This window comes from Xenopus laevis, chromosome 2S (genome assembly GCF_017654675.1).
Source record: "Xenopus laevis strain J_2021 chromosome 2S, Xenopus_laevis_v10.1, whole genome shotgun sequence".
In the NCBI taxonomy this organism is placed as follows: Eukaryota; Metazoa; Chordata; class Amphibia; order Anura; family Pipidae; genus Xenopus; species Xenopus laevis.
The window spans coordinates 50,336,932-50,350,156 of NC_054374.1; the positions used below are offsets into that span (position 1 = coordinate 50,336,932).

Sequence of the window (13,225 nt, forward strand, 5' to 3'; positions counted from 1 at the left end):
TCAGATTAAGTTCCGGATTCTGCCTGAATCTTTTAAGAATTTGGCTGAATCCTAAAATCATGGGTTTGATGCAGCCCTATTTTGAAATAACTTTCTGAAACTTTCCAGCTTTCCACTGACCCTTGCATCCAAAAACTATTACTCTGTCAGACTACAGCTTTATTGTTAGTGTTTATTACTTTTCTGCTCAGCCTCTCATGTTCATTTTTCAGGTTATTATGCATTAGACCCTAGCAACCAGAAAGCTATTAAAATCCTAACTTGAGAGCTGTAACCAAAAAAATATCATTCTCATACCATGAAAACTGATCAGTTATAAATGGTCATGATATACCTTTGTTTACATCATCCCAGAAGTTAATTTCAAGGTGAACTACCCATAAAAGGAACAATAATATCCCTGTCCTACAAAATGTTATTTATTTACCATGCTTTTGGCATAAATACCTTGGTAATATCCCTCTCCATGGTCTGTAGTAAACTTTAGAAAACAGACAATCGGGCGACAGACACTGCTGCTGCTGCTGTATCATGTTAAGTGAGTCACCATCTCGCGCGTCTCCTCCTCACAGGACTTCCGGTTCTAACAGGAAGTCGGTTTCTGTTCCGTACACAGAATGATTCCGATCGTGGAATGTAAATTCTCCCTCTACATTATCATCTTACTTGTCACATGGGCTAATCTGTGAGGGCTCTGTGGATATAAACTGAGTGAGGGAAAACTGTCTGGGGAAAAAATCTGTGCGGGAGTGAGGAGCTCTGCATATGAAAGCTGTGTGAGCTTGGAAAGTGGTGCTGTTGATGTTAATGACTCTGGAACTTTTTTAAGGTGACTAACTTGTCACGAGGGTCCAGCCTGAAGTTTATTTGTAATGAGTGCTTCCTGGCTACCCTGGGCGATTTAAATGTATCTATATATCTGTTACTTTGTTTTAAGCCAAGGGGGTCCATCCTGAAGATAGGGTTGCCACATTTGAAAAAAGACCTGCCTTCCTATATTCCTGCCATTTTTCCTATTAATAACATTGGCATCAAGCAACATTTTTACCGGCCAGGCCGGTAAAATACCAGCCAAGTGGCAGCCCTACCTGAAGACCAAATAGGGTAAGATTTGAGATGCTTATTTGTGCTTTGGGTACCCCTGTAACTATAGCAGGGTGACTTACACCAACGTTTCTGTATACCAGTTACCCTATTATAATATAATGGGGCTCAGTCTCGGGGCCATGCTTGCTCGTTGCTTTGGTGTCCCTAAACTTTTGAAATATATTTTTCATATCCTTACATACACTTATGGCACTCATAAAGTTGATATTGTTTGGTGAAAGTTGATATGAATCACAGAAAAGAACAGACATGGTTGATATTTGTATATTCAGGTATGGGATCCATTATCCATGATGCTTGTTACCTGGAGTTTTCCGTGTAACATCTTTCTGTAATTTGCATCTCGATGCCTTATGTCTACTAGAAAATGATATAAACATTACATAATCCCAATTGGCTGGTTTTGCTTCCAATATGTATTAATTATATCTTAGTTTGGATCATGTACAAGGTACTGTTTTATTATTACTGAGAAAAAGGAAATTAGTTTAAAAAAATTGGATTATTTGGATAAAATGGAGTCAACGGGAGACAGGTAGTTCCATAATTCGGAGCTTTCTGGATAACAACATTCCGAATAACAGATCCCAAATATATATATATATATTTATAGTGGAAATTTCTTTCCCCATTGAGTGCTAATTGAGTGCTAATTAGAGGGGAGCAACCCCCCCCCCAATCTTGCAGGCATTGCCCACTCTCCGAGATGTGCTTTAGTGTTAAAAAAAAATCTTTTTTAAAAAAATTCTGACCCTTAAAGGGCAACTAAAGTCTAAAATAGAATAATGTTAGAAATGCTGTATTTTGTATAATAAATATAAACATGAACTTACTGCACCAGAAGCCCAATTAAACAAATGATTCATGCTTTTAAAGTTGGCACAGGGGGCTGTCATCTTGTACCTTTGTTAAACATCTTTGCAATACCAAGACTACGCACATGCTCAGTGTGGTCTGGGCTTCAGTTGGGAAGTTAAGCTTATGGATCGTCATAAATTATCAAAACAGCACAAGTCAAATAATATCTGCCAGAAGCTGTAATAATCAGAACATACAGACTGCACTGGGTCTTATGGATACAAATCTACACAGTTGTTACAGGGAAATAAACAAAGCTGCTCCGGTCGTTTGAAAGTAAGATCGTTTCCCTTCAGAGCAGTTAGGTAACGTCTGAAGCTTCCTAACTGCAGCTGTCAGAGCAAGTAAAATGAAGGGTGAATTTGACTGCATACAGTCAGGTTTCTTATTAAAACGGTACATATTTTTTAATCAAAGTATATTGGAGATAGGTTTCTATTTAATTTCTTTTTTTGCTTTTACATCTCCTTTAAATGCAGAGAAGCGCAGCTGAGCTCCCGTCATCATCTTCCGCACCTTCGGGTAGTCTTCAGGTCTCTTTGCCGTCACAAAGCCTGCCAGCGCGTGCACAGTTGGGCCAAGTCAGGAGTCGGAGTCCAGTGTGTATGTGCAAATCGACGTTGAGACCCGAAGACTACAAGAAGATTTGGAAGATGGTGCCCGGGAGCTCTGCTGCGCTTCTCTGAACTTTTAAAAGGTTTTTTTTTTTTAACACTATTGCGGGGAGGGGGCAATGTCTTCAAGATTAGGGGGGCTTTTGGTGGAGGGGTTAGTTCTCCTTTGGGGCCATTTGTTTTTATATATACTCACTCATGTAGTGATCGTCACTGTAGTAACATTAGTTTTGTATATATTCTGGCATAGCCCCATGATGCACATTTCAAAATATAGTACAGGTATGGGACCTGTTATCCAGAATGCCCGGGATCTAAGGTTTTCTGGATAAGGGATCTTTCTGTAATTTGGATCTTCGTACTTTAAAGGGCACCTGTTGGGCAAAAATATTATCCCCAACCAAAGGTGCGGGCTAATATAGAGAGTTGGGGGTAACAATAGTTTTTTTTTGTATGTTAAATTGCTCCTGCCAGCAATTGGACACTCACAATGGCAGAAGGGAGCTACCGCAACGAGCAGCATTGTCGTACATAGCATGTGCGCGCAATGTGCTTCTGATATCATGCGCATAATTATGTGCATGCGTGTGCCCCAACATGGATGCTCTTACCCGAAGCACCCTCTGGCAGGGGGCAATTTAAAATAAACTAGAGTGCAGGCTTGTATTAGCCCTCGCCTTTGGTTGGTCGCCTTTAAGACTACTAGAAAATCATTTAAACCAGGGGTGTCCGACCTGCGGCCCGAGGGCCACATGCGGCCCAGGATGGATATGAATGCAGCCCAGCTTGAAACGCTCAGTTCCCGAGGAAACGTCATGTTGCAAAGGATATAGGAGGAGGGGGGACACTGTCCATTGACCAGTTAGTAATAATAATATAATAATAAGTCTATTTAATATCCAGGTGTCCCATATTCCAGTCTATAGTATAATGTATATTTGTCATACTTGTCAGCTGTTACAAATAAACATATATTTGGTTGTTGTGGGTTATTAGAATAGGTGTAATATATGTGCCTGTTATTACATTAGCTTGTATGTCCCTATAACTTTTACACAGAATTCAGTTAATGTGCGCTTCGAGAGTGGAAAATGGCTCTTTGCAGTCCCAGGGGCAAGTTGTGTAGATCAATAAAGCAGCAGCACTCCGGTATTATTTGAAAAACATGACAAACTTTACTCAAAGTACTTTAAAGCAATGTTTCGAGGCTACTATGGCCCTTTATCAAGCCTTTTATTCAATTAAAGGCGTTATAAAGGGGCATAGTAGCCCAAAACATTGACTTAAGGCACTTTTAGTAAAGTTTTTCAAATAATGCCGGAGTGCTGCTGCTTTATTGATCTATAAGGAATCCTTCAGAAAAAGAGGAAGAATATACTGACTGCAATCAAACTTAGGACTTAGCACTGCAACACAGCAACCACTGTGCTGTCACTGTTAGTGTATGCATAGCTGTCAGAGCAGTTTGCCCCAATTTCCATAGAAAGTACCTAGGTGTGACTACCCCAAGATTTTATTATCTAGTAGTAAGTCCCTGTTTTTTATGATTGTCTGTGTTTATGTGACAAAAACACTTTCTTAGCAACCAGTTGGTATCATTCAGTAATTGAGTTATTGTATCATGCCCAATCTAAACTAGATAGACCTTTAGTAGACCTGTGCATTAGTTATATCATGTATGATGTTGGCCAGTTTGACCTACTGCTCACATTGCAATGAAGGAAGGTGAGAACCTTATCATAGGCAGTATAGTGCAACAGTTTTCAAGCGGTCCCAAAAACAGAAATTCAGCTCTTCCCGTAATTTGCTTGACACCTTCAAAAACGTATTGTCATTAAACTGATCTGTGCTGACTGTTCCCAAATTCTGCTCCCTGTCCCTCACAAGGCACAGTACCTGGGCAACATTTCAGAAGAAAGGTGTAAGTATCTCCAACAATAATGAATCAGTTAAAAAATTGAACCTATGAGTAAGTGCCCCAGCAGGCACGAAACGCGTTAGGTCTTGCTCTCATGTCCTAATAAATTTTTCAATTTTTTAACTGATTGATTCATTATTGTTGGAGATACTCACACCTTTCTTTTGAAATGTTGTCTTGGACCTACACCCTAGGACTGGGGTGAATTGTGAGTATGTTCTCCATGATTAACTTCTTGTTTTTGAATTATTTTGGAGTAGTACCTATTTATATACATATATATATATATATATATATATATATATATATATATATATATATATATATATATATATATATTTCTTTGGCATTGACACAAACCATATTACTAGACAGTACCTGGGCACCCAAAAAAATCAATGATCTGATGTGATAAATTGGCAAAGAAGCTCAGTATTTTTTTTTTTGCATATTTAAAAATAAGTCACACTCATCTTTTTGTATAGTGGCAAGCAATTTACATGTACAATGCCAGAATGTACTCCTTTATGGTTTTTCAAGGCAGAACACAGGTTGCAATTACTCAAACTTAAGTCTTGTGCCAAACCGGAGCTGAAATTAGCGACCTCTTCGACAGCCTACTGGTGAACAACACCAAATGCAACAGTCTGTAAGACCACATTTTCATTATGCCTTTTTAAGGCTTATATTACTCATCTTCCAGTCTTACTTCCCAACAACTGTTTGCTAGGGTAAGTGTAACATTCGTTAGGTTGCTTTAGAAATATACTGTTATAAAAGCTCATTTAAAGATTCTGAGTCAATTATTCTTTTGGCCTTCTTTATTAACACCTGAAAAGATTTTCTTCCCAGTTACTGACATGCCAAGTACTGCGAGTCTGAATGGATGCCTTGCATTGTTCACATTTCTATATCAGAATTCAATGTAGCCGCTGTTCCCACATTTACAGAAACATTTCAGACAACTAGTCTCAGGCGTAAAATGTCACACCGTTCAATGGCATCTTTTGTATGTTGTGATGTTGAAATTACAGTCTTGTAAAAGACTTTAACATTAACACTGTTATTTGCTCTGAAACAAACAGCTTACATTGCAGATACATAATCTCATTTTATCATTTTGTATAAATGTGTCTTCATTTAGTGCTATTTTCAAATACCTCTTCCTCTCAAATTTCAAGTAGTATTGCTTATGAACATATTAGTTTATAAATGTAAATAGTTCATAATCATATCTGCGAACACTCATGTGACTGTGCCAAATCTGCACTCTTCAGAGGAGAGTAAAACAGAAGCACAACTTGCAATTGGCCACCTTAAATACATTTTCTCATGATTGGACATACTTGCCTATAAGGGTTGAACTACACGGCTGATTTCCGTGCGCTTCTGTAGGATCGGACGCTGGGCGACAAAACGCACGCGTCAAGTCAGATGCGATGGGAAGCAAGGTAAGTAATCCAAAAGTCGGATGGTGTTGCAGTGTTCGTCCGACGCGACACAACTGTCGGTTGCAAACGCTACATGCTGGGTCTGCATCTGACATTAGTTTTGCGTCAGACGAACGCTGAGACACCATCCGACTTACCTTGTTTCTCATCACATCCGACTTGACGCGTTTTGTCAGCTAGTGTCGGATCCGACAGAAGCGCACAGAAATCGTCTGCAGCTCATAATACATTTTCTGCAGTGATTTTACTGGTATGTCTGAGTAATTATGGCTAAAGGATAGGGTAAAGGACCTTAAATGGCTGTGGTGCAAGTGCAGAGCATTTAATAGGTCCTCAAGCCTCATTTTCACCTGAGACAGCCCTGCTTATCTGTATATATATATATATATATATAGCAAGGGGTGGGTGGCGTTCACTAAGGCAAGTGCACTTGAGTGGTCAGTGGGCCCCTGTTGTGAGTTTCCTTCGTGAGCCCCAAATACCTCACTCAAAGGCTGTATATCAGCAGCACATTCAGTGCATCCCAAGGCCTCTGCTTTTTATGGATCACAGAGTATCCCATTTGGGGTTCCTCTCTGCTTTCAGAAGCACATTTGCTGTTATTTTCCATCATGCTTGACAAACAAACAAAGCCTTGATTTCTAAACAAAGATTTTTGTTACTGATACTACAAGAGGAGGATGTGCCTTTTGTGCATCCTGTTCACAAATAGGATAAGGCACCCAGTGGGAGTCAACTATCTGTTTTCTAAGGAATCAGGCCCAAGGATAGAATGTCATGGTGCACGATAAATATAGGAATTCTAATATATACTGTAGCTTGTATAAAGTCCAAGCAAGCTTAAAGCATAGTACCTTGGCATTTCTGATGTTTTTAGAAAATATCTAGCTTTATATAAACTATGGTACAATCCAGTATTCTTGAAGAAGCTGAGTTATATATATATATAGACAATTTTATTATAGTGCTCATTCCCAGTTTAGGATGTTTTGCTTTAACCATACATACTGTTTAAATACTATGGTTTGCTGGTGCAAGAGTGCAAGGCGCGGGCTGGCTGCCAAAAAAATATCTCTCTTACAGTGTCAAGGATTTGCCCCTTTTGGACAAACCATAATAATTTTTTATAGAGCTTGGTTAAGATCAAGTACAAGCTAGTTGGAGTCACAATCACAAACGGGGATCAGCGCCTGGGGCAACAGAGAAATCAGAAACACTATATGGTTTAGTATGTTCCAATTATGTTAGATAGCACCCTAGGGGGCAAATTCACTAAGAATCGTAGTTGCGACAGGCGCAAATCCGCCACACTTCGCCAGGCGTAGTTTCGCCAGCGCTCCGCAAATTCACTAAAATCCGAAGTTGCGCACAGGGGTAGCGTAAGTTTGCGAAGTTGCGCTAGCGTTAATTCGCCAAGCGAAGCGAAGTTTCGCTAGCGATGGTTAATTTGCATATGGCGCCAAATTCAAATTTCAATGGAGGAATACGTCAGCACTACAAATGCCTAGAAAACCTTCAAAACATCAAATAAAAATTTTATTTTGCCCTACACATGTGCCCACTGTATAGTTAAGTTGCCATGAGTTAGGAAATGTAGAGGGGAAGGAGGGGAGCCCCAAAAAAAATTTCGATCTTTTTCAGCCCATCACCCATAATATAGAAAACACGCCAGCGTTTTTTGGGACTTAGAAAAAATTTTCACTTTTTTTGAAGCAATCCCTATCTACTCTATTGCGCTTCGCCTGGTCTGAGGTGGCGAAGGAAGTCTAGCGTAAAAGGTGGCGTTCAGAACAATGCGCGCGTTAGTGAATTTGCGTAGTTTTGTTCGTTGCGCAAATTCGCCAGGCGTAAGGGTGCGAAGTTACACTAGCGAAATTACGCCAGCGTCCGTTAGTGAATTTGCGAAGTAACGAAAATGCCCGACGCTAGTGAATTGACGCTAGCGTTCGGCGCTTCGGCGCTTAGTGAATTTGCCCCTATGTGTGAATGTAAATCCTATTTTGTGCAGTTTCTTAGGTAAGCTTTTCCTCTCCCCTCGATTATGACACCACCGGTTTACTTCAATAGCCTTCACCGATTTTAGCAGAAGTGCCTACTTACAAGACCAAAAATGTGGGTATTGCGTGTAATATTTCCCAGGTGTAGATCCTCCTCACAGTATACCTTTACGTTCCAAGAAGGCAATAAGGAAATCCCATAGTGTAAATCAATTTATTATTTAAAAAAAATTATAAAAAGTTTTGCGCTCACATTTCCTATGAAGTTTCACATATAGTCACAAGTCTTTATGCAGGTTTGCATTGGAGTATGAGGAAGGATAATATGCCGGCAAATTGATTTCTCTCTCCTCGTGGCGTTCCTCGCAGCTTGTAGTGGCGTTACTTCCACCTGTCTCGTTTTGCCGATCGATACGGCTTCCTCAGAGCCATATATGAGAGGTGTTGTTGTAATTATGAGCATTCTAGATAAGAGATCCCATACTTGTATTCATAATAATAGAAAAAACACATTGCAGAAAAAAACTCTTCTTTGCACCGGAATGAATCAGTCAGATCTTGATATCTAAAAGTCCAATGGTAAATCAACCTCAAACTGGTCTATAATATCCTCTAATGTGCTTGTAAGGTGTAATCATGTCCCCTTGCAAGCACATTTTTTCCAAAGAAAGCAACCACAACCTTGAAAGTCTACCCTCAAGCTATAGGACCATATAGAACTTTTTAAAGATCTGCATGGTCCAGAATAGTACTTTTAATAAAGTTCAAATACATACACTGCAGAGTGGGGGTCACTAATAGCTCTTGGAGATTTGAAAAAGCTAAATTAAATTCATAAAAATATTTGCACTATTATAGATGTTGACTATGAAGATTTTCATTCATCCAGGTCATAGTATATCTAGGTCAATCTAAAAACAACTGGACTTGCTGAGTAATCAATCTATTATAGATGTTAATATTTGCAAACTACCAAATTTTATTAAAGTCACCCACCTGTATCTTAATCATAATAGCTGAACAAACACTGTTCATTACAAACATGGGTACGTGTCTTTTTCTCATAAATTGTTCGGAATAAGATTACTGATATACTGATACACTTAGGGGGTTATTTATCAAGGTCCGAATTTATCTCAATATCTTCTGAAAAAAACTCAGACAAAATCCGCACAGGTTATTTATTAATACACTTTACCAATAATTTTGTTTCTGGAAAAAAATCAGTACGATTTTAACAATTTTTTTTGAATTTTTCATCCAATTTCCATGAGTTTTTCTGATTTTTCACCCGAAAACTCTGAATTTTACCAAAAACCCAGCGCACATCAAAAAATCATTGGGACTTCTCCCATTGACTTATATGCAACCTCGAAAGGTCTAAGATGCCGGATTTTCAGGTTCAGACTTTTCCCATCCTCGGGGCTTAATAAATTCTGAAAAATTCACAATTTATTACAAGTCAGATTTTTAAAAAAAATCAAAAATTTTTCGTGATTTTTGCATTCGGAGTTTAGTAAATAACCCCCTAAATGTTATTAAAGGCTGGGGCCTGACAGGATACTTTCTTGTAGGATTGACCTATGCCTGCAGGTGTCACTACCTGAGTGCTATTTGTTGAGCCAATGTTCTGGTCATTCATGAGCATTGTAGATTTGCCACATTAGGCAGGGATTCCTCCGTTCCTTCACTCTTCTTTTTATACACTAAAGTTTTTATATTATCCAATAATGGTCAGTAATAAAAAATGCATTTCAGGGTGTATTCACAGTAATAGAAGGAATACGATTTCAGACTGTTCTCTTTTTTTTCTTCTACACAACTGTAGCAGGGCCCTGAGACTGGAGCCCCTTGGACACCAGATTTAAAGCACAGAAAAGTTCAGCCTAAAATAACATTATAGCATATATTGGAGACAGAGCTGAAGATCTAGATGTGCCAATTGAGAGGTACAGTTAAGCCATGCATGGGGCACAGTTACACAATTTGCTACGGATAAGCATAAATGGAAGATCATTGTGCTTGCCTTATACATCACAATAATGATGGTAATGACAACTGCAGCATTAAACAAGTAATTTTGTGTATACCATATGGATATATACACCACCACTGCTAGGATCAAACATATTAGGTACATTGTTTTCTCAAACCCTGATCAATTTCTGGTCAAGCAAAATGTTTTAGAGGAGTTTATTAACTATAAAAATATACTACCAAACAGGGTAAAAGCCTAACACAATAATAAATAGCCCTTTCCCAAAAAGTAGCAGTCTATCTCTAATCCTCAGTAGTGTTAGGATTCTTCCCCCTTATGAAGAACAGCATTCACTGTAGGCATTATGTCCCCACCAATCCATAATGAAATCTCTAGGTCAGAGCACAGACTTGTGACTTTTAAATAAGGAATTTAAATGAGAAATATTTTGTTTAAGGTAAATTATATGGGTGCTGGAGTGGGCATCTGCCTTACTGGTGATTTGATCCCAGAAACCACAATTAGCTATAAATATTATTTTCAAAGTCTTATTGGCAAATCGTGTATGCATCTGACAGCCAAGAAAGCTTTATGTTAAAGTTGTAATGGCTCTCAGTTTATGAATATTAAATTGTTATAATTAACCCCAGTGCAATTAAGTCTTTAAATAATGCTGATTAGTAACATAGTAAGTTAGGTTGAAAAAAAAACACACATCCATTAAGTTTAACCTTTTAAATCTAGTTTAACCTGCCTAACTGCTAATTGATCCAGAGGAAGGCAAAAAAACCAAAAAACATTTGAAGCCTCTCCAATTTGCCTCAGAGCAGGAAAAAATTCCTTTCTGACTCCAAAATCGGACTAGTCCCTGTATTAACTTGTTCTATGAGCTATCTTCCATAACCCTGTATTCTCTCACTTGCTAAAAAGCCACCCAACCCCTTCTTAAAGCTATCTAATGTATCAGCCTGTACGATTCAGGGAGAGAATTTCACAGCTCTCACTGTAATAAAAAAAACCCTTCCAAATATTTAGGCAGAACATCCTTTATTCTAATAGGAATGGGTGATCTTGTGTCAGTTGGAAAGACCTACTGGTAAATAAAGCATTAGAGAGATTAGTATATGATCCCCTTAAATATTTATACATAGTTATAATATCACCCTTTAAGCGCCTCTTCTCCAGCGTGAACATCCCAAATTTGGCCAGTCTTTCCTCATAGATTTTTTAGTTGTCCTTCTCTGTACACTCTCTAATTCAATAATGTCCTGTTTGAGCACTGGAGACCAAAACAGTACGGCATATTCTAGATGGGGCCTTACCAGTGTTCTATATAGTGGATGAATGTCCCCTTCCTCCCGTGAATCTATGCCCCTTTTAATACAGCTCAAGACCTTATTTGCCCTTGATGCAGCTGACTGGCATTGCCTGCTTCAGCAACATTATTATCTACAAGGACATGGATTTGCCTAGTGCAGTCCGGAGTATAAGTGGCTTGGATATTTTTACATCCCAGGTGCATGACTTATATTTATCAACATTGAATCTCATTTGCCACTTAGCTGCCCAGATTGCCAGTTTGTCAAGATCCTGTTGCAAGGATGCCACATCCTAGATGGAATTAATTGGGCTGGATAGTGAATTAATCATGGGGCAGATTCACAAGACTTTTGAGCAATTAAGGTTAATAATGGAAAAAAGAATTGGGACGGGTGTAAATGTTTTGATTAAATGTTAATGATTCAGGCATAAAAACATCTCAGGAATGTAAGGAAAAGGTTTATAAATGTGATATAATGCAAACCAAATTGCTGAAGAACTTTCAGGAAAATGTTAGGAATCTCAATTCAACCTTTCATATATCTTCCCTTATGTGCATTCTAGTCTCACTCAGAACTGACCTTTCAGCTCTTCAAGTGAGGGAGCTTGCAGAAGAGAGAAAACATGATCACAAGTTGCTTCCAAGTCTGTTGAAAAGTTGGTATAACTAACAAGCAGTAATAAAGCCCAACAGCGTTTACAGACCTGTACAGTGGAGGGTATATACATCAAGGGGCAGATTCATTAAGGGTCGAATTTCGAAGTTAAAAATACTTCGAAATTCGACCCTCGAATTGAAATCCTTCGACTTCGAATATCGAAGTCGAAGGATTTAGCGCTAATCCTATGATCGAACGATCGAAGGATTATTCGTTCGATCGAACGATTAAATCCTTCGAATCGAACGATTCGAACGATTTTAATCCAACGATCGAAGGAAAATCCTTCGATCAAAAAAAGGTTAGCAAACCTATGGGGACCTTCCCCATAGGCTAACATTAACTTCGGTAGGTTTTATCTGCCGAAGTAGGGGGTCGAAGTTTTTTTTAAAGGGAAAGTACTTCGACTATCGAATGGTCGAATAGTCGAACGATTTTTACTTCGATTCGTTCAATTTCGTTCGAATTCGAACGAATTTAACCAATTCGATGGTCGAAGTACCCAAAAAATACTTCGAAATTCGAATTTTTTTCATTCGAATCCTTCACTCGAAGTTAGTGAATCTGCCCCTAAATGTATCATATCATTATGTACAAATGCACAAAACTAAAACTACTTTTTCAGCTGAATACCCCTTTAAAGAATGCTGATTTTGCAAAATCAATAATTCCAATATTAACACATTAGACCATGTCACTGACCTCTCATGACTTACTACATCTCTGCTGTAGTGGGTATTATTAGTACTACACCCTCACTAGGACTCGCTATCTATTTGAGGTCGACTTATGCCTTGGGTCAAATATACACCTGTAAAATAATCATGGGTAATGATAATGGGGCAAAATATCATTCACAGTAGAAAAAAATAACCTTTTCTTTATATCATTGACCATAAACTCAGTCATGGAATTAAAATATAGAATGGCTCGGACCTCATAGAACCAAATCAATAATCAAATACATTTATATTTATAATTTTGTATTTTTTTCAGACCATAACTTGAAATTATGTGGTACTTGAGTAAATAAATAAAATATATATACTTAATGCTAAGTAGTTAATTCACTTCTGAAAACCAAGAACAAGAATTAACTACCCCTTACTATCAGATGGGGGGTCAGCTGGTTGATGAAAACAAAATAAAAGCGCAGATTCTGAACTCATATTTTTCATCTGGCTAGTGTCTACACAAATGAGGAACCAGTAAGTGAAGGTTTCCTTCTCAATAGTACCAATTCTAGTAATACAACTAATGATCCATGGTTCACACATGAACAAATTCAAAAGAGACTAGAACATGTTAAGATTAACAAAGGTC

The 13,225-nt window shown here is 38.3% G+C and overlaps 1 protein-coding gene across 3 annotated transcripts in view; it reads right to left on the reverse strand.

Moving 5' to 3' along the window:
• Positions 1-787, reverse strand: part of LOC108709423 (cyclic AMP receptor-like protein A) — a 256,285-nt gene extending 255,498 nt beyond the window's left edge. For all 3 annotated transcript variants that reach the window (XM_041583760.1, XM_041583759.1, XM_018249222.2), the window contains exon 1: positions 448-787. In XM_041583760.1, coding sequence (XP_041439694.1) covers positions 448-533 — 86 coding nt within the window. In that variant the 5' untranslated portion in view covers positions 534-787. The remainder of the gene's footprint in view (positions 1-447) is intronic.
• Positions 788-13,225: the final 12,438 nt, after the last annotated feature.